The sequence below is a fragment of the Euwallacea similis genome, chromosome 5 (genome assembly GCF_039881205.1).
Source record: "Euwallacea similis isolate ESF13 chromosome 5, ESF131.1, whole genome shotgun sequence".
NCBI classification, from domain to species: domain Eukaryota; kingdom Metazoa; phylum Arthropoda; class Insecta; order Coleoptera; family Curculionidae; genus Euwallacea; species Euwallacea similis.
The window spans coordinates 4,000,430-4,024,903 of record NC_089613.1 but is presented as its reverse complement, the minus strand read 5'-3'; the positions used below and the strand labels follow the sequence as shown (position 1 = coordinate 4,024,903).

The following is a 24,474-nucleotide window of genomic DNA, read 5'->3' as shown; positions in this document are numbered from 1 at the left end:
AGAAAACTTTACTCCGAGGATTTCCACCTTCATACACGGTTTATACTTATACATTTGTCATACTTATAAATTTGTCACTTCGTATCGCAAGTCTCATGTGCATACTCGATCTAAATCTTCCTCATACTGTTTCAGAAGAAGTTTGTTTGATAAGAGCCAATTTCTGAAGTTCTGACAACCTTATAGCTCGATGATACGAATTGCATGGAAATGGCGCAATGAAAATGATAAATTTCTAGTTTCGTGTTAACATTGTGTCATGTACCCGCTAACTTGACAAAACTTCAATAATTTGGGCCTTAATTAAGGTCAAAGCTTTGTTTTTGAGGCATTTGAATATTGTTTCCAGAATCTATTTCCACAAGTTCGTGAACATCCTCAGTGGAATATTTCCATATAAAGTTCACCTTTGCAGGATAAGTACTAAGGAGTTAAATATCACTAGGGTACATCACCCTTCCGACCAAACACATATTTGTGTTTCCTCACTGAAAAAACTTTGTTGAATACCTCTCGAAAATTATTTACTTTCGAACATGTGCCCTTTTGATATTTGCGGATATGATTAGGCCCTATTATGCTGGTTACTTTACTTATTAGGTGAAAACTAAGCCTTAATTTCTAGAACTATAATCTTCGGTACTAAAACCGTTAGGAACTATATACAGCCTCAGGAGTGATTATTTTCGGATTTTTATGTGGTTTTATGAAAATCTGCCGAACATATGTCTAAATGATAAGGTATAATGATAATTTTATTTTATGCACCAACGAACCAAAACTCAGCTGCGGAAAACTATAAATTCAATAAATTTGTGCACGGGCAAAACCCTTAAATAAGAATAAAACTGATAACAGAAAAGTAGGAAAATTGTAGTAGACAAATCTAAAAAACTTATTGTGATAAACAAGGATTATACTGCACAAAAAAGTAAGGGCGGCTGAGTTAAGAGCCTAAATTGAAAATGGAATGAAGTTAAAAAAGGGTTTAAAAACTCCCAGGAAAGACAAATATTAAACAAATTCAAGACAACAGCCTAAAATAAGTGTAAAGCTAATAAAAACAAACTAAGACATTTTGAAGAAATTTACCTAGGAGAGAAATGTCAAAAATAGGACAGAATTAAGCAAATTGCAAAGAAGACCGAAAACTCTAAGTAACTGGCATCAAAAAGGACAGTTCTTACGGAGGTACTGAGTTTGGAAAAATTTTCAACAATACGTGGCTCTGATGCTGACCTAAATTATGCGGTGGGATGCGGGGGGGAATGCGGTCGGATTGAAAGAGAGACTTATTAAAAAAGTGCTCTGAAACCAAAATTTGAAGAAATTTGAGTTCGGGCGAACACCTAAAATAACGAAGATACTATTAACAGAAAATAAAAAAATTTACCTTAGGAAATTAATGCCTTAAGACACCCAGCGTATACAGAAGTTTTCTAGAAGAATTATCGTCAACTTTCCTGGATAAGTGGAGCTCTGCGGTAGATCTGAGACCACTAAAAACGTCCCAGCTTTCAAGGGGGTTTGACTTAACTGTATTACTGTTTTCAAGGAATAATTTAAGGTTTGCATGACAACTTGAAATATTGTTAATTCTGGGATTTGGACGTTTTCGTTTTAAGTTTACCCCTGGTAAAAGTGTTAAGCTAGGTAGACAACGTTCCCTAAAATATACCGCAATTTACATTTGTCGTTTCGAATTCTTTCCCCCAACTTCCTGCAACAAAACGTGAAGTTATAATGACGAAAAACCTCATCAATATTCATCAGCAAGGGTCAGAACAAATTGTCATAGACAAAAATGGCGATTTGCATGTCATAAGCTCATAAATTATGCAATCCAGAAATTTGAACAGGACAGCATCGATCCTTGACCCGAAATTAACTTGGAGTTGGGTAATTTGGCATTCGAGATGTGCTTACAAACGACCCAATTTCGAAACATGTTCTGTATCCTTTTGTATATGCCGAGCAACTCTTGCATATTACATTTCCTATTTAAATTGAAGCTTAACTTGTACTCCCGTATACCTTTTGGCAACGCCCTTGTAGATTGTTAAGTTTTAATCATTCAACTCCAACGGCAAGATACTGGTTCCTTGCTTTGGGGTTTCTAAGTTTATTCCAAATTACATTTCAAGACATTAAATTATGAACGCAATTTGCTACAGTAAACGAGCAAAGTTCTCGGAATTTTTGAACAAGGACTTATCCAGCGTTTAAGGGTCGTTTTCACCATAAGGTGGATTTGCTTCTCTATACATAACAGACATTGTCATTCGGTTTAGCTAGGACATTCGCCATCGGCTATTGTTATTACGACGATATCGTTTGAGATAATGTTTAGAGCATTAACACAAAACAACTTTATTTGCATGTGAACTGGCCTTTAAGGGCTATGAGCGGAAGCGGCTTAATGCTCATTGCTGCAATATGTATTACAAGGAGCACTTCACTTTATGTTGATGGTATTAAGTGGTTTTAGAGTAGCAGGAAATGGATTATTAAAACTTGCATTGCCCAGCCAAAATAACATTGTTATGAACCACTTTAACGAAATTACTCCGTGTCCAATGTCGACACAATTGCTATTGTAGTTGGGGTTTGATCAGCTTAGGACAAAACACTATTGAAGAAAAGCACTAAACCATTTTGAAGTCATGGAGTCTTCAAGGCACTCCTGCAGCAGAAATTTGCAAAAAAGCTTTTCATATCGTGCAACGTCCCAAAGCGCGCTTATGTTATAGGACACCCTGTGTATTTTTTAAATATTTTATGCTGCTCCCAACTGACGATTTCTGATATGCGCCCCTAGATAAATCTTTAGCTGTTTTAGCGATATTGACCTTCGAAAAGAACTATACAGCACCAAATTTTGATTGAACCGTTTTCATCTACTGACGCCCAACACACAGGAATTTTTACTAGCCCACCCTGTATATTTTTGGATATTCAAAACTTTTCGAGGAACTATTTCTCGTAGATGATGATTTCTATAGAATCTAGCAAACCATTTTCGACTTCTACTCCCTCAAATAGATTAATTTAGTATACAAGCACCTATATCGTAATTTAATAAGAACAAATCGAAAAGTCAGCTTCCTTTGTCCCATTTTTCAATCCATCAGCACATTCCGAAAACGGAATTTTTGTTTTATTTAGCTCGTTTGTGTGTGTGTTTTTTTTTGGAATGCGAAGTAAATCGACAGAATCTGAGTTTTTGCCTAAATGTTTTGGGATATTTTACATTACGCACAAATGAATCGAAACTGTCTGTTTACATTTCGTTTCCATCGGGGAAACAAGGAGTTTACGACCAGCACGCGCTGTTTTTTTTCACGGCCCGTCGTTTCAAATTAAATAACTAGGTGTAACATTATTCTACTTCCATGTAGAAAATTGCGAGACATCATTTGTGCCTAAAACGTTGTAAATACCACGCGCCGAAAAAGGGATTACGCCCTTGACCGAATAAAGGCCTTCTGTTTCGCATCGGACCTCAAACTTCGGCCACAGACGGAATTTTCTTTTAGACCTTTTCACGTAAATAAGTATTTTACAGACGGAATTGAAACTCCCAAAAAGAGCGCAGTTTTCTTCCAATTTTAAACATTTGAGTCCTCCAACATTCCTTCAACGTGAATTTTTTGAAAGATCGTCTTTATTATTAAACCTTTCGCTTTTCAAAGCAGTCTAGAAAATTTCAATCTAAGGACGTCTAAATAGACAAAAACTACATTTTTATTTTATTTTTACATCGTATAACTTCTGATTCATTCCCAGTATCTACTTGGGCTAATTTTTGTATGAAAGAGCGTATCCTACATCAGCCTACAAGAGCGTAGCCCGTACATTCTCTATGAATTTGAGACCTGTAACATTGTATCAAAATAATCTAGAAAATTCTAGCGTATAAATGTCTAAAAAGACAAAAATTATAGCACCATATAATTTTTGATTCTTTTTCAGTACCTCTTTAGCGTAATTTGCGTAATTTTTGTATCAAAGGGCATACTTTGCTCTACATTCTCCATAAATTTGAGTCCTAAAACATCCCTTCAAAGCAATCTGTGGAAATTTCCATCTCAAAGACGTCAATAGAGGAAAAGTGGATTTATTTTTTAATTATTTTCTTTTGAAATCACAGCAAATGTTTATGGCATAATTTTTTTTTTAATGAAAAAGCGCGCTTTTCTTTACATTTTCTATCAATTTGAGCTATGCAAGTAGCGCAACAAGGAAAACGTGTCCAAATAAACGGAATCTGATTTTTTTAAATATTTTATTTTGAGAGCATGTGTCGCGTAAACCAATTCCAGTACCTCTGTGATGTAATTTTTCAGTGATCGAACGTACTTTGAAAAAGAAGACTTTTATAACTGGATTGGTTTTTTAATTATTTTCAATTTCATTCTTTGAAATCACATAATTTCGAACTCATTTCCAGTACATATCTATGGCGCAATTTTTTATAAAAGAGGATACTTTTCTCTATATTCCCTATAAAGAGCCACGTGACGCGTTTTCAAAATAACCTATAAATTCCCAGCTTAAAAACATCCAAATACATGTAAAACTTTATATATTCAACAGCGTACTTCTCGAAGTTCAAAATAAATGAAATGAACCTTAACTTGGAAGTCCCAACTTGAGGCTTTTGTCCAGAACTTTGGAATACTTGAATTTTTTTAACCATAAATTAAAGCCGAATAGAACTTAGTTTTTCGTGTGGGATTTAGATATGTTTCGCATGTGCCCCGAAAGGAAAGTCAGGATTTTCATTTTTAGGTTGATCAGGGAAATTTTTTGTTATTTTTGAGGTAAACCAAATAATGTGGTTTTGTCCCTAAATTGAATTTTTGAGTTTTTACACGCTGAGTTTTGGGAATAGGTCAGCATACTTGACTTTTTGAGTCCGAAATTTGATTTACAAAATTTACTTGTTTTGCCAAGGGTTTGAATATTTTTAGCCTTCAGACCTGCGAAAACCTTCCTTCGGTATTTCAATTTTTGTCGTTGACCTTTGGAATTTCTTGCTGCTTTAAGCTCAAAAGTAAAACCATAGAACATGAATTTTGCCTAAACTCTAACACATTTTTTAACTACATGAAAATCTCTGCATTTTCCTATAATAACAGTTTTAAAAATAAATAAAAAGATGAAACGAAACGATTCAAAAATGCACACTTAAAATTAGCACTGCAGGAGGAACAAAGAGAAGTAGTAAGTACCGGCTTAATTCTAGCCTTTTATATCTGAAGTGTTTAATTTGCCGAAGAAATAGTAGAAAATTAAAATAACGAAGGTTTAATTAATAAATTAGCAGCATTTGTGCTGGGGCATCTCAGACAAAGGTTCCATCCTTAAGTATTAAAGTTCGTTAAAAGGAGACCTTTAAACACTAGGTCTAGACAATGGTAAATGCGCTAAGAAAAATAGGTAGTTCTTTTGTCGTTAATTTGTAACTTTCAACTTTAAGTTTGGAATTATTAATTATGTAAAACGAACAAACTCATTAAAAGATTCTGGAAACCCAGAATAATAAATTGCTTTTCACGCCCTAAGCCTCTCAGCTTTTTTCCTCAAATTACTAACATGAAAATACATCTGGTGGAAAAGGTTTTTCTTGTCTGCAGTTTAATATTTGATGAATAACCTGAAATTGAGTAATGGTTTGTCACAAAATTCACTCAAACGCGAGTGAAAGCTGATTCGTTTACTTTTATCCTTGATAAAGTTTTCATGAAGGTATTTGAGTAGATCCAAGAAAGACCTTAAGCTGAGAGAATTGGATCTGTACTAAAAGAAGCTTTACTTTGATGACACATAAAATAAAGGTATCGAAACCCATAATTTTTATGAAATCGATAATAATAATTGAATTCATTTCAAAAGGAATAATTCAAGCTTTTTAATAAAGCTGCCGGATACCAGCGATGTAATCTAGATATGTTAATTCCCAGAAGCCATTTAAATTATTTGGGATGCAATTTCGAATAACTGCTATCTAAACATTGGACTGTGCAGTTGACCATATGTGTAGAGAAAACGTTAATTAGAATTTTCCAACCATCTCTATAATCGGGAAATTTAGTTATTGATTTAGCTTTTACAGCAATAATTATTATAATAATTAAATTTTCTGATTTGCACTGATTAAAAAAATTGTTTTATGACCACATTGCCAAATGGCGAAAATTGGATAGCGTGTGTACCTTATTTAAGGAAGTCTTCGGAAAATATTCTAAATTTCCTAACAGCCATTTTTCCGGATACCTCAATTGAGGTCCTAAAGCTAGCAGCTTCAGGACACCTGATACACTTTCAAATTTGAGACAGTTTTTGGTTCGTAAACTCCTTTTTCGTTCATAAATTCTCTCGTTACCGAGGATCGTATTTCGGAAAATGGCGAAAAATCGGTACGTAGTGCAACTTAACCTCTATATCTCAGAACCTAGAGGAGCTGTGCCAACCTGGCCGATGAAGGCGCACATAATATCTTTCCTCGTGTCGACCATTCTCTATATAAAACTGACATTTTCTCGATTCATTCCGTTTGAATCCATATAAAGCAAAACGTCCGGAAAATATTTCCAACCGCATTTAATAATGTAGTAACGGTTTAACCTCTCGGCGTTATTTGGTGAGCCCGTTTCGCAGGGCGGCGCCCTTTTTAAATATTAAAAGCCCCTGAAAGTCGTAAATAACATTTCCATGGTAGAACAGTTCAAGGCGGTGATGGATCTCGTTTTTTACCCAAGATTGATGAAGTTTTGTACAGAACATTTTAGGTCTTTGCAAATTGCTCGAAACGTACATCGTAATATTTTTGTTTCAATATGGAAATTTCGGCACATCAAAAAGATAATATCCCAACGGTGCTAGGAAACATCATTATCTATATTTATTATTCATCTCTCGTGCCGTTTGTACTAATACCCGAAACTATGAATAAATAGATTGAACAAGTCAAATAAAAAATTCCAATTTAATCTAATTGGAAAAGTCAATAAAAATCCGTCTTCGCTTTACTTTACTACTTTCCTCTAAAGAACCTCATTTTAGATCTACTGGTAATGCACCAGAGTCCTAATTAATTTAACTAAAACTGGAGTTGGAACAACTTTTCCACTCATGAAAATCGACAAAAGTTCATTATCGTGTCCCCCCTCTCCGGAAGCACCCTTTATATTAAAATGCCCTAATAACCAAGCCTCCCTTTTAACCCCTTGAGTAGACTTTTTCCATCTCCCTCATTTTTCTCCACTTTCAGGAAAATTAATTAGTTTTTGGGCATTCACCATGAGAATGGAAAATATAATCATGTTCTTCTTATTGTCTCTTTTCGGGCAGGAAAGATGAGTCAATAACTAATTGGGAATTTTGAATCGAATTTTTCGAAGAAAAGGGAAATATAATAGAACTCGGTGGGTTAATTGTTGGTTGTCTTTAACTTTCGGTGAAAGGGAAAAAATTGTATTCTATTGGGGCTCATTCAAATGAAACTGTATAGTATATTATGATAAAATGAACATATATCCTTTTAATGGTAGTGCACAGAGTGTCCGAAGTTCAGCTCTCAACATGGAATTTCGAAAATTAACCGAAAATATCACATTACCATCCTCCACTTCCCGTCTCGATTTCCCTGCAGGAGTTCCCGTCCTGAGCTCCCTGCTCCATTTTTCCGGTTCATACTAGGCTTAATTAAGCATTAATATGTGTGTAATGTATAAAGATAATTAAAATTTTATGTTTGTTAAAGGAATGTTAAATTATAAAATTTTAGAAAAGTTTAGGCAGCTGCGCTCGTAAACCCACTTTTAATACTGTTTTCTTCTGTTATGAAGGTTTAAAATTTAATTATAATTTTTTTTTCATTTCTTTCCGTTGTTGATTTTCCATAAAAGCTTGAGAATTGCAGACGCAAAATAAATCAACACTAAAAGCAGACTTTTGGACTTGAAAAACTTCTTCTAACTGATTAAACAACGTGCTAATTTCTAACGTTTTAGTTGATTTCCGTACTGTGATCATACGCAACAATTTTTGAGCATTAGCTTTCAGTTCAATCTCGAAGTCTCAAATTTCATCCAGAAATCCTATATACTTCTGAACAGAAAATTCTTCACTTTGTTATAAAAATGAGATGAGAGCCTGTAATTGAAATTTCTCCAGTAGTTTTCAAAAATTTTACATTGCTAGCATAGGCGAAATATCAGTTGTTCCGGACAGTTGCGTTCGAAAAAACACTTTTGATACGACTTCGTTCTGTCGACAGAAATTTAAAGTTTTCTAATTTTTCAAAATGTACTCGTTGATTTTCCACGACAGCCTGAAATGCCAGCACGAAATAAACGAACGTTAAAAGGAGAATTCTGAACTTTTTGAAAATTTCCTATAATTCGCTATAAAAAGCTTTACTTCGCTTATTCTAAAATACGATAAATTTTTGCAGATTTTCATACGTAATAATCAGTAAATGTTGATTCCTAGCCTTCACTGTAAATGGTGTCAACCTCGTAAAAATGTGAATTGTTGGATTAGCGCTTCCCCCATAAAAAGAACTGACAAACTAGTAAAGTGCTGCTGAATGGCTGAAACTATATTACATTTCATCCAGTTCTGGGATAAAATATATGCCGTATTTTCTCCTTCCTAGAGCTGAACAATTTTGCGAGCAATTCGCATTATTTAGATTATCCCTGATTGCGTTTAAAAAACCCCTCTACTGGTCCTGAATAATTTTAAAGCCATCTGCGACGTTTAACAAAAAATGTTTCCCTATATACAGGGTGTCCCGGTTTGTTTCGGATAAATTAATATGGGAGATAGACCTCATCATTTTAAGCAAAAAAGTTCAAATGAACGTGGGTCCGATCTCGATCGATAGCGGAGTTACAGGGTGTTAAAATTTAATAGAAAAATAGGTTTTTATTTTATTGCGCTTGACCTACTGCAGATAGACCTTGCAAATGTTGTATCATATTAGGTAATAGGTGTTACTTAAAACGTAAATTTCCTCCAATTAGCTTCATCCATTACCATTTTCCAGTATTTGTTAATGAACTGCTTGAAATGCTTTGCGATTAGGGAGTCGGCGATTCGCTGATCTCCTCGCATTCTTGTTGCCATGGAAAATCAGTATGTCAAATTGAGATGTCAAATAATGAGTGTCGTAAAAAAACGTTATTTTGATAGTTAAACTAATATGAAATGTCAAAATAGTATGAACGTTTTGACGTTTGTAGATCCGATTGAATTTATAAATTAATTAATTCATGAGGAAATGGAACGGAATTCGAGCAAAAATTAAGAGAAACAAAATTTAAGTGATAGATGGAAGAAGTTAAAAAATATATAAAAATTTACCAGTGGTGTACGAGCAATTTTTTTAAGGGATTTTATGAATCAATACCTTGGAAAACGCAATACCCTGTATAGTAATTGGAGGAAATTTACTCTCCTTTTTAAGCAGCACCTATTACTTAATATGCATATGAAATTTGAAGGGTCTATCCGTAATAGCTCAAGCACAATAAAATAAAAACCTATTTTTCTCTTAAATTTTAACACTCTCCGTTCTCAATCGAGATCGGACCCACGTTAATATGAACTTTTTGGTTAAAATGATGAGGTCTATCTCCCATATCAATTTGTCCGAAACAAACCGGGGCACCCTCTAGAATTCTCTATTTGAGGTTGCGCGAAAGAGGAAGTTAGAGGATGATTATAAGCAAATTTGCCGGATAGACAGATGTAGGGAGTTTCAGAATGCAATTATACTCTTTACCCACACAATTTAACTAAGTAAACTAAAATTATAGGGCGATAAATATAGGTGAGAAGCCAGTGTCTCGAGCCCAACATTACCTTGAGCATAAAAACAGACGCTTTTAAGACCTCAAAACCTTCAAAGTAGGACACGTTAATTTCTCATTTCAGAATGAATTACTCTAGACCGGTATAGCGGCGAATTGCCGCCCACTTTTAATATTAAAATCTTGAATAAGGGCGATAAATCGTGCGGCAACCTTTAAACAAAGAATATGTGAATAATGTGCACTGGGTGGGAAATTTATGGGCCATTGGGAAAATCGATTTCTTCAACTTTGCGTTTTTAACCCAGTTTTACTCCTACAAGAACGGATGTTGAGCAGCTGCGTGGTTTCTCGGACGCTTTTCCAGCAACTTTTCCTTGTGGACTATTAATTCCTGGAAAGGTTAAAATATGGAAAATCGATGGGTATCGCTGACGGGCCGAGGCTTTAGATATGTACAAGTACCTTTATGATGCAGTAAATTGTAGGGATTATAATTCATGTTTCTTTCACAGTCAAGAAAAAAATACTGTCAGGTGCGTGTTTCAGAATTGCATCGCTCGAACACACCCTAATAATATTTCTGGATGTTCTTTCAAGATATTCCAGGAAGCTATTCCTATGTTTATTGAAAATACTCGATGACAATTCTCCCTTGCTTAAATTACCCTTCGAGAATAATTCGCCCCTGTTTAAATGACCACCTGAACCAACCTATCCCCGATGGTGTCCTGTACTCTCTTCACCAACTCTTACGCAAACGTTATCATCTGGAAAAATAAAAATCCACGAATAATTCTTATTGTTTTTTTCAGGGTTTAGTGACTTCAGTGTTTGTGGTGAACTGAATGTGCAATAGTGGCTTCGAGTGAGTTCGCTGAGGGATTATCGGAGATGCATTGGCGCTGACGCTGGTAACTGCAACAACTTCGTCATTTTTTTAAAATACGTGAACGATTTTCTGGGTTTCAGGGGCACTGAAGGAATTGCAATGTGGTAGGCGGGGTCGGGGGGTTGCAACCCCCCTCTCGACCTGGCGCCGCCATCACGGATCACCACGGCGACCGACACAGGTATGAAAATTTATCCATAATAGTGATGTAATGATTGGAATTAGTTCGTGATTCTATGGAATCTTACTTGCACCGGTGATGAATTCATCCGAAGGAAATTTAATAATTAGAGCAGCTACGGAATCAGAATTTTTGGGGAGCTGCAGAGACACAAAGCACAATTACACCTACCAGCGTAACTCGATAAGAACCGATTTCTGCACCAGATTTATGAGGATTATTGACAATAACACAATATGTTTTTAAACACTCTGTATTTACGTATTTCTTGTATAAAGTAGGGCTTACACGTGCATAAATCGTTGGCGCCAGTTGATCAGCGCCTGTATTTTTGCATGTACATACATGTATAAACACGTAAATTTTGAAGCGCTCGTAAGCGGGCGCCAACAATTCATTCAAATAGAAATGTTAAATAGGGTCTAGATATGCACGGTTTTTAATGCCAGTGCCTGAATAATGATTGGTGCCAAAATGATCCACTTAAATCAACATTAAATTTGTATTGGTGGAAATTATTAACGCCAGTTTACATGGATACTTTAACGTTTACGTAATCACACCCTGAAGCTAGTCAACTGACGCCACTGACTTATGCATGTGTAGTCCTTGCTTTAAAGCCACTTGAATTTTTCAACGCCAGTAATTGCCCTTGCACTGGCGCCAATAAACCTTGCACGTGTAAACCAATGGTGCTCGCGCACAAAAAACTCAACAATTTTTAACATATTTATTGGTAAGAATTATTGGAGCCAGTTCGCTGGCGCTTAAAAATTTACGTGTGTGCACAAGCAAAAACACTGACGGTGGTCAACGACGGGTCAGAGCAATTTCAGATGGTTAAGCTCATTTCGAGGTTAAGGTTACAAGAAAATCGTGAATTAAATGGTCAAGTTAGTGCATGTTACTTGAAGTCGACGCCGGTTAATTCACGTAGCCTAGGTCGAACTCTTAAGAAGATTTGGAATTTCTCCGTGATATATTTAGAACAAATCACGTAACTTTTTGTTCACGCTACAAAACGTAACGATTGAGAGTCGCCTTACGTAAAATGGCAAATCATATAAATTTAATATGCTAAAAAGGATAAAGCAATATTTGAACGTCTAAACAAAACACCATTTTGTTGCATGATTGTCGCTTAATTTGTTTACGGTTCCCAGTTGGCCTGACAGCTAATATTCTGAAAGCGCCTATTTTCGTTAACTTTTGTTATTTTTGGTGTTTTAAACCCTTATTTTCTTTGTTCACCAACTTTTGCGGTAAAAATACATTCGTTTGAGAACTAAAATAGTGCTCCTGGTTATTTATTGTCGGCGCTGTTATTATTATTGTTGGCATAATGCCCAAGTTCTCAAACTGTCGGTGTGAAGAGCTCGTACCTGACAAATTCCCGCAACGTATAAATTTTGAAAAGATGTGACATCACTGCTGATATGAAATCTGTGCTGTCAATAAAAAGTCACGTGATTTGTACTATACTATTGTACGGCGCAATTAAGAAAATCAGTTGAAATTTTCCAGAGTTAAAGTGCACCTACGTAGGCTTCAATCGACCAAGACCCATTTTATTGTGTGTTTAAGTCGTAGATTCCTGGAAAATCGCTAGAGAAGCTATATAAATGTTCCTTGTCACTGTCACGTTCACAATATTCAATAATATTCAGCGTGCCCCATGGGAAAAAAAATCTAGGTTCCGAGACTTAAAGCGAATTATATCAAAATCTCCCTTTAACAAGCATTGAAAACGTGCTCTTGTTAATATTCAGATAACTCGAAAAGTAAGATAGATGGGGATAGGGATTTCTACAGGTAAATTAACTTTAGTTAGTAACAAATTCAATATGTCGGGTAATATACAGGGTGTCCCGAAATTAAGCCACCATACTTAAACAGCGTAAATTACGTCCAAAAATAACACCAAAACTTTATATAAACATATATCGAAAAACGCTTTTTTAACGATCTATGGCTCTTTAAAGACATAACTCTGATGATGGTTATTTTGACATATTTCCAAAACGGTGCAAGATAACTTTATGAAATTTGGTAAGATTTTATACTTTTTAAACCTTAATTGACTGATGCGGTTGAATGGAAAATATTTCGTCAGAGGCGTGCCGCACGGGGGGCGTCGGAGTTAAAAAATGCTACATTTTTTTTATGTGCCCGGTTTTTTAGCTGCTGATGCAAAATTATGAAACCACATATGTGTCCAGAAAAAAAATGTACTCTTGGTTCATATTGATAGAACGCTCCATTTTCGAATAAAATTAATTTGAACATTACATTGCATGACAAATACAAATGATGCTTAAAACGATCATTTTCAACCATATCAAAACTATTAAACAATAATAAAAAAAAACAACAAGAAATTGAAATGACACATTTTTAGAGTAAGTTTTCAAATAAGTTACTGTTTTGTTGGATATACAGTCTAGACCGTCTTTTTATGCTCTGGGAGGCACGAAGAATTTGAAACAGATTTTCTTTTTTGAACGGTAACTTATTTGAAAACTTACTCTAAAAATGTGTCATTTCAATTTCTTGTTGTTTTTTTTTATTATTGTTTAATAGTTTTGATATGGTTGAAAATGATCGTTTTAAGCATCATTTGTATTTGTCATGCAATGTAATGTTCAAATTAATTTTATTCGAAAATGGAGCGTTCTATCAATGTGAACCAAGAGTACCTTTTTTTTCTGGACACATATGTGGTTTCATAATTTTGCATCAGCAGCTAAAAAACCGGGCACATAAAAAAAATGTAGCATTTTTTAACTCCGACGCCCCCGTGCGGCACGCCTCTGACGAAATATTTTCCATTCAACCGCATCAGTCAATTAAGGTTTAAAAAGTATAAAATCTTACCAAATTTCATAAAGTTATCTTGCACCGTTTTGGAAATATGTCAAAATAACCATCATCAGAGTTATGTCTTTAAAGAGCCATAGATCGTTAAAAAAGCGTTTTTCGATATGTTTATATAAAGTTTTGGTGTTATTTTTGGACGTAATTTACGCTGTTTAAGTATGGTGCCTTAATTTCGGGACACCCTGTATAGAAAGTTCCATATGAACAAGTGGAGTTTTAGCATCCCAAACGTGCCTAAAAACAGAAAAAAAAATAGTTTTCCAAAATTAAAGTTATCTTCAGCGGGCCAACTATGTAAATGAAGTTGCTGAATCGTGACAGTTCTTCTTAATTTTGATAAAATCCCTTCCTTCTGGGTCTCAAGTAGAGCTCCGTGGCCCTACACTTAGATGACAAGAATTTAAAATTTGATTTATTCGTATTAGGGTTAATATTCACGGTGCAAAAATGAAAATTCTCCTCACACACGTTCCCAACTTCGACAAAATCTATTGGAGACAATTTACTGATCCCGTCCAATATTTCCTTACCTAGCTCCTGAATGAAATATCTTTTTCTAATACAGGTGATATGTTAGAAGTTTCCAGCACGTGAAAACAATGTAAACGGAGTGATTTGTTCGCATCAGCTCAGTCGCAGGGACGATTTTTTATCGGTTTATAGGACATGATCTAGGAGTGTTTGTTGTCGCATGAAGCCTCATATTTCCGTAAAGCAATAGATTAAGGGCGGATTTATGAATTTCGGGCTCCAGTCGCAACGGTGCCTTGTTAATTCCGTTGGTGTCCCAAACTCCCGCCAGATTATCCAATATCATCGGGTCCATAGACCATTAACTCTATTTGCGTCTTGAGCTTGTTTAGCAGTTAGGGAACTTGTTATGCCTTCGAAGGGATGACGCCGACTAACTTCGGGGAATACGTGCCAGAGTGTAATTGAACAGATCCTCCCTAAGGGTTGCTTACGTACATGTAACTGCATTATGTCCGACAACTTCCTGCAATATCTCCCCAATTTCCGACAGATTAAAATTCATTCCGTAGGTCAATATTTAACCAAGGGCATTTAATTCAAATTCTCTCTAATAATGGCATATCGCGAAATATTTAGTTAGGTCCGTATGCTTATAGAAGGGCTAGGGATCAATATTACTAACGCGCATACTCCGTATTAAGGCCGGCGACTGCCTCGGAGAGTTTTATTTTCGGCCTACGAATATTTTAACGATACCAGACGATGGGTAAATATTGCCAAATGGGCAGTTCATTTCAGGGTAAATTGGATAATAGAGGCCGATCGAGACCACGAGTTAGATAATAGAATCAGAAATATAACGTGGCCTGCTTCTAGATTAGTTTAAAATGCATTAAATGAATGCGGAGTTACAAATAAATAATGATTGATGAAATAATGTTCAATATTGGGAAATGGTCGATTTTATTTATAAATTATTGGAGGGATTGGAATAATTCAGTTAGGTGGGTTTTGCCGCACTGGAAGTATGAGGAGTTGTCCAAGAGATAAATTGTTGAAGTGGTGGTGAGCCTACCAAGAGGAAGTAACTATTTTCTCTGAACAGGGACTTTGTGCAATCACTAACTTCTCAGCACTTCAACAATTTGGCCCTTATCATCCATACGTACTTACTTTCATATCAGTCGATTCGTTCCAATTTCACATTCTAGAGATGTCTTGAAATCTTAAATGAAAATATTGCACATTGGCAAGATTATAAAGGAATTATGGAAAACAGTTGTGCTGGCTGGATTTAAAGAGAGTCACGTCGAAAATTCTCTTTAAAAAGAATTGAAAACGTACTTTTATTAATTCTTATATCAAATGAAAACTAAGAAAAATAAACACAAGGAATGCAGGTAAATTAACCTTAACGAGTAGCGTATTCATAATATCGCTTAATTTACGGAATATGAAAAAGTAAACTTTCGACGACCTAAACTTACGAATATATAAAAATATGAAAATAATATTCCAAAGTCACTTGGAAACTGAAGGAAATGGGTATTTCTATAAGCAATTAATCTCAATGAGTAACAAATTAAAAATCGTTTAATGCACGAGGGTTCCTATACAAAAAAAAAATGACTTTGAGCTTTTCAAAGATAGAGAAATTAGTTCTTTTAAATTAAAAAGAAAAAGTCCTATTGAGTGCTTAAATTACTTGAAAACCGATAAAACGTATTAGGCAATCGTTCCTCGTAATTGTTATGTTCCTAATTATCAATAATGCTGAATTGTTCCCTGAAAAAAAATCGTGTATTATACCCTTAAAGAGATGCTGTTAAACTTACTGGCATTTCAATTAGTTTTCCCTTAATCACTTGACACTACTACTGGTTTTAATGTCCAATCATCACCTATTTCTTTTCTCCTATACAAAACTCCTATTACATAAATGCATTCACCTCTATTTTACATATTTGAAAATTACAGATCTTATTTGATATCGATAAGTAAACTTGTTTCGTAATATTGGAGTTACTTGACCAAACTTAAATTAAAATACGAAATAACAAGTTGAAGGCAGCTTTCATAACAATATCGAGAAAATAAATATGATCAACTAGGGTGAAAGCTTTATTAATATTTCAAATACGAGTTGATTTTGTTGATTTATTCGTAGGGTGCTTTAGGCATAAAAAGAATTATTGAACAAGTTATAAGTTGTATTGGAAAAATCAAAGTTTTGAACCTTCTAAACCGTTCCTTTTAAGATTTTTTTAGAAAAGGTTTGAGAGATTGAAAGCTTTTTATCATTCGTAAAAACTTTTTTTTCGCAAGACTGAGGGCTGAAAATCATTGTAAATTTTTATGCTTACAGTTCCCTATAAATATAAAATATTTGAAAACAACGTGAAATTTAATTAAAATCACACCTAAATTAAAAGCTTTGAAGTTAAACATTCAGGCAATTCAATATAATGTATATTAAACTCGAAAAAAATTAAAAGTGATTCAGCAACTATCAGTCAATCAATTACATGTACGATATTTTTTCCTCTAAATCGGCATATCGCACGCCACTCTTTTACACGTAAAAAAGGTAATTTCGCTTTTTATTGAGGATATTCATTGTAAAATGTATTTCAAAACACAGTGATGTATTGTAACGAGGTTTCAAATGACGAACTTCTGATATACCTATAAAAATCTCTTCATGTGTTTTACGATCGTTTTTGCTCTAAATACGCACATCGCATGTTACAGTTTTCACTAGAAAATAACACAATTTTAAGCATTTGTAGAGGACATTTATTGAAAAATCTATTCGAATAAATACATTTTATGATAAATATCCTCTTCCTGATCATGAAAAAAAAAACTTCTCAAATTCAAAACCCTCCTAAAGTGTTGGCTTGTCTGATATTTTAAACTCTTAATCTGCATATAGCACACCACCATTTTCATATTTATTTTTACAAATGTGAGTAACAATGTTTCAAGTCAATTATCCCAGGAGGCATTTTAATTACTCTTAAGGCTATTTAACAACTCTCTATTGAATCTCTGTGTTCATTACGCTCCAACTTGAACTGATCTATAGTTACCCCCCTCAAAAAAGATGAATGTTTAATGCCTCCGCAGAAACAGAGCCGAGAACCCTTTTCATTCCCACATTATTATAGGGATCCATGATGTTTTTAAAAATACGACACACGGCGCAACTTTTGAAGATGAGAATCTAAAGAAAAATTTTCTAAACCAAGGTCTAGAAATATTTCGCAATGTCCCTGAAAGAAATGAAAAAAAAGGGAGATGGAAACTTTCCATATTCTAAATGAAGAAAGGCGTTTTGGGAAGAGCGTTCGACCCTGAGAATTTGATTCTTGCCGAAGGTCCCCGAACAGAAGTTATATAAGGAGATCATTTAAATTTCATATCTAGTCCGCTATGAAGTTTGTTGAAGAAAAGAACGTATGTCGATAAAAGTAAATAAGGTAACATAACCTCACTCGGCTCCTTTATCAAAAATTAATTTTATCATCATTTTGCGGCATATGATCAAGCTACGACCTACTTTTTATCTTCTATTTCTCTTATGTAAAATTCCACAGCTGGCTAGATGTGAAATTTAAATGATCTCTCTGTAGTACTGAATGATCCTATTTATGAAATACTTTGACGTCATTCCTAACATGTACATAACGAAGATGATGGGTAAAGACATAAATCCTACTGCAATTACGATTTACGTTCTTTTTATCGAATTACATTTCAACTTTGCTATGAAAGCACAATTTGCTGCAGCTCTCCACGTGAGAAATTAAAATCTTTTTTCCTGTTTTGTTATATAACACAGTACTGAAATTTGCGACTTTGTAAATACATCAGCAAACCTCATAACTCAATTTGTGACCACACCAGCACGTCCAACTTCGAAACGAATCCAATCCCATTTGCTGATTAGGAACTTCTATATAAACTTGGCACTAATAAATCTATACCGGGAAACTGGGCGTTAATCTCGGCTTTAAGTTACTCCTGGACGGCCCGATCCGAACTTTGGATTTAATCGAATAATAACCTGCGTTAACGTTTGAAATATCAAATGTGCGAGAATTGCAAATTTCCCAAAATGCCCCAATACGAAACAGTCGATTTTCCCCAGCTTCAGCATGTTGGAAATAGATCTGTACTAACGACAAAACATAAACTCTGAAACTAAATTGGTGGTCTAGGCCATAGCGACGTGGTAAAATTAATTCCAACGATAACTAATCGACAGAGGGGGCGCAGCCCTAGGCTCTTTTGCTGGGAAGGGGGCTCGGCCGCGTGATGTATTAGTTTTTGGATGGAGGAAATGATCGATTAAGCTGGATAAACGGCCTTTCCTATTAATATTATTAATCTCTTCGGTTCGAGGCCGAACGGGGATGCTTTAAAGCCTTCTTATCGATTGTTCTCCGAAGTAACGGAATTTATTATTTCAGGTTTAGGGAATGATAAATCACTCTCCATTCGGTTTGGGCGGCCCTTTATTAGCTTTAATTCGGTGGGTTAATTTAGATAACCCGCAAGTCTGCAAGGTATTTACCTAAAATGGTTTTCTCATGTTACAGAAGATCACAAAAAACCCTTTTTGAAAGAAGATTTTTAATCCTTAAAAATTCAGTATTGGCCAAAGGGCCTCTAAAAATGTTTACAGGAGTCGACGGTTTAGATTCGTCACTACGTAGCTCAAATTAAACTACATGAGCACCTTTGTTAGTTCGAACTATCTGCCCGTTTTGAGTTTATTTTTACTTTTGGTAAAATGAGGCATTTTGATCGTTTCGTCTAATATCAGATTGCTAAAACATTTGGATAACTTTGACGTCATTCGAATACAAAATATTCCCATTCGATTTTGATTCGGAATTTTTAGCGTTTTATTCACAAGATCGACAACTATGAAAATAGTAAAATTAGAAAATTAAACTACTGAGTTGAAATTTTGTACACATCCTTGTGTTGTGAACTTGAGCGAATAAAAATCGTTCCAAAAATCTATAGGTGTTTTTTCTGGAGTCAGGCCTCACTTGACCATCCCAAACTTTCTTATAAGGCACCACAGTACGCTCCGCTCCTGAAATTCAAATTCCTTATTCAATTTAAAATTTTTCATCTCTTGCCTTTTATCCTTTGCTATAACTGTCTTCGAGTTGCGCACAAAAATATCAAGAAATATGAGACATTTTGCTATTGGTCAAAACCATAGCCCACACGTTTTTCGCGTAGGCTTTTTAAATACGGACAAATTAAGTTAAAATTAGGGTGCTTTAGAGGTAATTTTCACAAAAGATCAAACAGACAAAAAAGTTTCTAAAGGGAACAAGGAATTCGAGCTTCAAGGATTGAGCGGCCAGGGGCGCACGACAAAAAAATTTGGGAAGGGAAAAGGGGCCTAATGTCAGAAGGAAGATTCTTAAAACCACTTCATAGATTTTAACAATTTATAAAATCAAGTTTTCAAAATTCTAAACAATAGCGCAGGTACAAAATTACAACTTAACATCCCAAAAACTGAAGCCGTTGTTAGGTAAAGTTTTACAAAAAATCAAAAACCGAGGAAGTGGGTTGAGAGAGTAGCAGCTGATGTAGGCGGAGTCAGTCTAGGGTTTCCAGGTCTTTTACCGTTTCAGTATTTTGACTAATATAAATTCTAGTGATAGATTAATCTTTTTTTAAATTTATTTACATTGCTGCTTTTTGCTCTGATATGTTAAAAAGATTTCCATTACCGCGATGGCAGCAAAATCCATACTAATCCAAGCATCGAAATGGAGACGTTGGCCGGACGGGCCAGCCCAGTGGGCGGAGTCAGTCCCGTGTTACTAAATCTCTCGCTGTTTTAGAATTTTTATTGATATAAGTTCTATGATTAGATGAATTAATTACTTGCTTTTCATTTAATTGCATTGCTGTTTTTCGTTCTTTGTTAATTAATTAGGAGTATAAAATACCGAGTAGTTAGTGTTTATTATCGGATACTTTTGTTCTTTATATTTTTATAAATAGCTTATAATAATTTTTATAAATTATTTATCGCAATTGAATAAGGTTTCATTAATATTTAGCTATGGAATTATTTGGTTCAGTGAAAATGATTTATTCTTCAGTTCTAATTGTAATAAAAACCTTGAAGTCGATAACGGAGGTTGGTGGAGGTGCGATTCCTGCAACCTACGGTTGTGAATCACTCGGCTGAGACTTCTACGTGACTAAAAACGCGTATCATTTATTGTGTGTAACGTCTGACATTTTTTTAAATTTTCATAACCGCGAAGGCAGCAAAATCCACACTAATCTAAACATCGAAATGACTCAGCCCACGTCGCCGCTGACCTCGCGACCCACTTCATTCGTCTTTGTCGGAGGCATGTTAAAGCTTATGCGGTCCTTCTCCCACTTGCACAATCCCTGTTTCCACCTGAACTGGTGGTATTTGTATATGTAAAATTGACTCCTTAATTTTTGGACAACAGTGCAGCAGTATGGGCCATTCTAAGTTCCTTTTCATCTCAAATTTAAATATTCTTATAAAATGCTTTTAAAAAATCAGAGATATGAAAGGTGCATTTATCCCACAGGTCTGCGGTTAACTGCTTACAAGCCAAATTTTAATCCAATTTTTCACGTCGAAGAAAGCCTCAAGAAGTTCTTTTTCTAAGAGCTCTTAACGCTAAAAGTTTCGTCGGGTATAAAACACTTTAAAGGCCATCATAATGTTAAATTAAGGTTCAATTTTATTAATTCGGCCATTAAAAACCAGAATTGCTTAAATAGAGGAGAATATTAAAATTCAACGTGGCTTATTCACTAAAAAGAATGAGGTAACATCTCTTAAAACCTGTTTTGTAGTGCAATTTTCCCTTTAATTTTAAAGGTATGTTAAGGGACAACGAAATATTTCGTCCATCCTGACGGTATTATATGTATAGTGTTTAGGTACCACCTTAAATTCAGACTCATATGTCAGAACAGCAGAATTTCGTATGCAAAAAGAAGGTAAATCAAAAAATTTATGCGTAAGTACAATTTTTAAGATTGATAAAGGAGAATGAGGTGCATGGTGTCTCTGAAAATCAACTCTTAGTCCAATGGGGTGCATGTAGGAATATTCCAAAAAATCTTTTCATGAAGAGCTTAAAATTCTTGGAATTCAGTACCTTTAAAAAATTCCTCGAGTAGTTGATCCAGTACGTAGCAATGTAGATTCATTATGGCAGCATAAGCAAAAACTTCTAGTTCAAATCAGGTGTAGTTTCATTTACATTTCTTCGTTTAAAATGCCATCAGAACTCTACATTCCCAAATAAATTTTTGAAGTCAACTTACACGTATAATCCACAACCCAGGGCTATTTTCCAATTTTAATTTCAAATGAAATTAATAACGAATTGAAATCTTCAAAAATGGTTCGGTTTTGAGGCTTCAGAGGGGTTTGAATTCGGGGCAATTAAAGTTCGCGTTATCTAAAGTAAAAGCATTAAAACCTTCTTTGCACCTTCCCTTCCTTAAAATCAGTCTGGGATCTTTAGGCATGTTTCAAATCTGATTAAAAATCCAAACTTTCCGGGGGCACGTTATTTCGCGCGCCCCACGTGGAAATCTGCAAGGCAAACTTTGAATTAGACTCGTCTAGACTTCTTCAGGAAAACGCATGAAAAACGAACGTCCGTAAGTTGAAATGGACGTAATTAATACTAAGCTCTGCAAAGAAATATTGCCCAGATTAGCAGTTCCTCGCTAGTACAATGACTGTCTGTCAGATAGTTTTTCTCGAGTATACTCCTGCAGGAACGAGAGTCGTAAAAACACGGTCTTGGCCCTATAAATCATCCTTTCTCGGGCAGTCGTTTCTTGGTTTCTTAGGACAGCAGTGATCCGGATTGGGCCGTGATTTAGGGCCACTTGGAAAACAACTGAATCAGTAAATAAATAAGACGTGTGCACGTGGCGGATATACTGTCTTTTCCACAGAAATATGCGCTCATATTTTCCACCCTTTTCGTACATGTTTATTGCTGCCGTAAACATGGTTTTATACAGGGCGTTCCTTAATGTCGTGCCAATATCTCAGGGAGTGACCCCCCAGGTCATTCAAGAAGAAAAGTTCGTATGAATATATGTCGTTCAAATTTTTAGCCGCAGGGTGTTGAAATTTCTCTTTTCAATCGTTATTTTTAAGTTTCTCAGAAAGTTCTTGAGATATTGCTTTCATTTGTGGTGTATGTTAATAGGACATAAAGTTCCGGATTTTAATAAAAACAGTAACTTTATCGCTCAACCAGTGCATACATGTCTTTCGATATTATTTACAAAAAAAGTGGTACGCCACTGATATTTTTCGCGGGAATATTTTTTCTGAATAAACTAATCAATTCTACATGAAAAAGGTCACTTGCAATAAACTATAAAATATATAATATTTAGCATAAAATAATACCTTAAACTCATAAAATAAACAAATTAGTTAAGATGATTTTTATTCTTTTAATTAAGAACGACTCGTCCAACGAGAAAAGACTAAGACCCCTTTTTCATGTAGAATCGACCAGCCTAATCAGAAAAAATATCTCCGCGAAAGAATGTCAGTGGCGCACCACTTTTTTCGTAAATAATATCGGAAGACATGTGCGCAGGGACGCCACTGATAGGGCAATAGAATTGCTTTTCTTATTAAACTACTAAGTTTTATATCCGCACACCGAAATTGAAAGCAATATCTAAAGTACCTTCTGAGAAATTTAAAAATAACGATTTGAAAAAGAAAATTTCAGGACTCTGTAGCTAAAAATTGGGGCCGTTTTTGATATACATACGTTCATATGAATTCTTCTTCGTAAAATGACCTGAGGAATCGCACCCTACAATACGACCACGGCATTAAGGAACACTCTGTATAGCCCTAAAAAGGATTAGGATTGAATGCATAACCAACTACATTTTTTTTTTACTGTAAGAACCTGGCAGTATCTAGAGTCTACGATCACCTCCACGAAGCAGCTTCGATAGGAAATAAGACATTATTACCGCAACACCCTATAAAATCATGAAACCTGACGAATGAGCAATATTTTCAGTCTCGTTATTATCTGGTACATTTAAACATTTCCTATACTTGTTGCACTCGTACATTCTCATATTCCTTCTTTATCAAGAATCTATTAAATCCCGAGGCAAGCGGAGCAGCTAAAGATTATTTTCATAAGCATCCCCATTAAACATCCGTAGGGGCGGCCACCGTGGAGCTTGGAGCCGTATTTATTATTTATACGCGCCCCATGTTACTCGGCTATTTTCCCTCCAAGCCCGCGCCCCTTCATCCCCATTCCTGGAGCGACGGTCGGCTGCGAATGTGTTGAAAGATCAATATCAGGTGGAACATATTCAAAGCGAGTCCGGTTGCGAACCGGATATTGTTAGGTGGATCTTGTCTAAATGCATGACCCGAGGGTAAGATTGCGATGTTGTATAAGGGTACGTTGAGATCGGAAATTTCTCTTGGAAAGTAGAGCTTTGAGGGTGTTTTAAAGGGAAAATTGTGCTGCGAGACACGTGTTAGGGAATGTTTTCATGTTCTTTTGAGTAGAGTAGTCAGCCTGGATAAGTGCAAAGTAGATATATATTTGAGGATGGGGTGGAATTCAGGCTTATGTAGGAACCAATCTACATAGTTAGTGAGAAAGAAAAACAGTTTTTTTGAGTCTTTTTTTCGGGAAAATGCCGCTTGAAACTCGATCTTCTCATTGGGAAAAAATTTATATAATCCCAAGTTGGCCTTCCGACCATAGTGCGGCCAAGGAAAAGACGCCCAGTTTAGGGATCTCGTAAACGGCAATATGTAGATAAAGACTTGGTCAAATGGGAGAAAAGTTGCGCATTCAAGGGAGTATCTTCATGGCGCCAGCAGATCTAGAATATTATTTTTGGTTTTTCTGTCATTTCGAGAAAATTGAAACTTTCCAACTTATTTTTTATGTATGCTTTGAATTGAAGTAAGAGATATTTGAAAACTAGAACCGTTTTTCCATTATAGTTTTTTATGAAATCCGACATGACAATCTTGGTTCTAGGACATTACATTTATCAAGAACGATCAGCAATTTTTATTTTCCCGAAATACGGCCCTGGTAAGTTTTTTGTCGGTCTTAAGACCACTGTTTATTACAAATTCATTTATGCATTGCACTTAGCAA

At 35.3% G+C, this 24,474-nt stretch overlaps 1 protein-coding gene across 1 annotated transcript in view; it reads left to right on the top strand.

The window, feature by feature from the left end:
• Positions 1-10,805: 10,805 nt before the first annotated feature.
• Positions 10,806-24,474, top strand: part of LOC136409251 (inactive rhomboid protein 1) — a gene marked incomplete at its 5' end in the record, with an annotated part of 46,850 nt that continues 33,181 nt past the window's right edge. The window contains one exon of the mRNA XM_066390635.1: positions 10,806-10,897. Within this exon, the coding sequence (XP_066246732.1) occupies positions 10,806-10,897 (92 nt within the window). The remainder of the gene's footprint in view (positions 10,898-24,474) is intronic.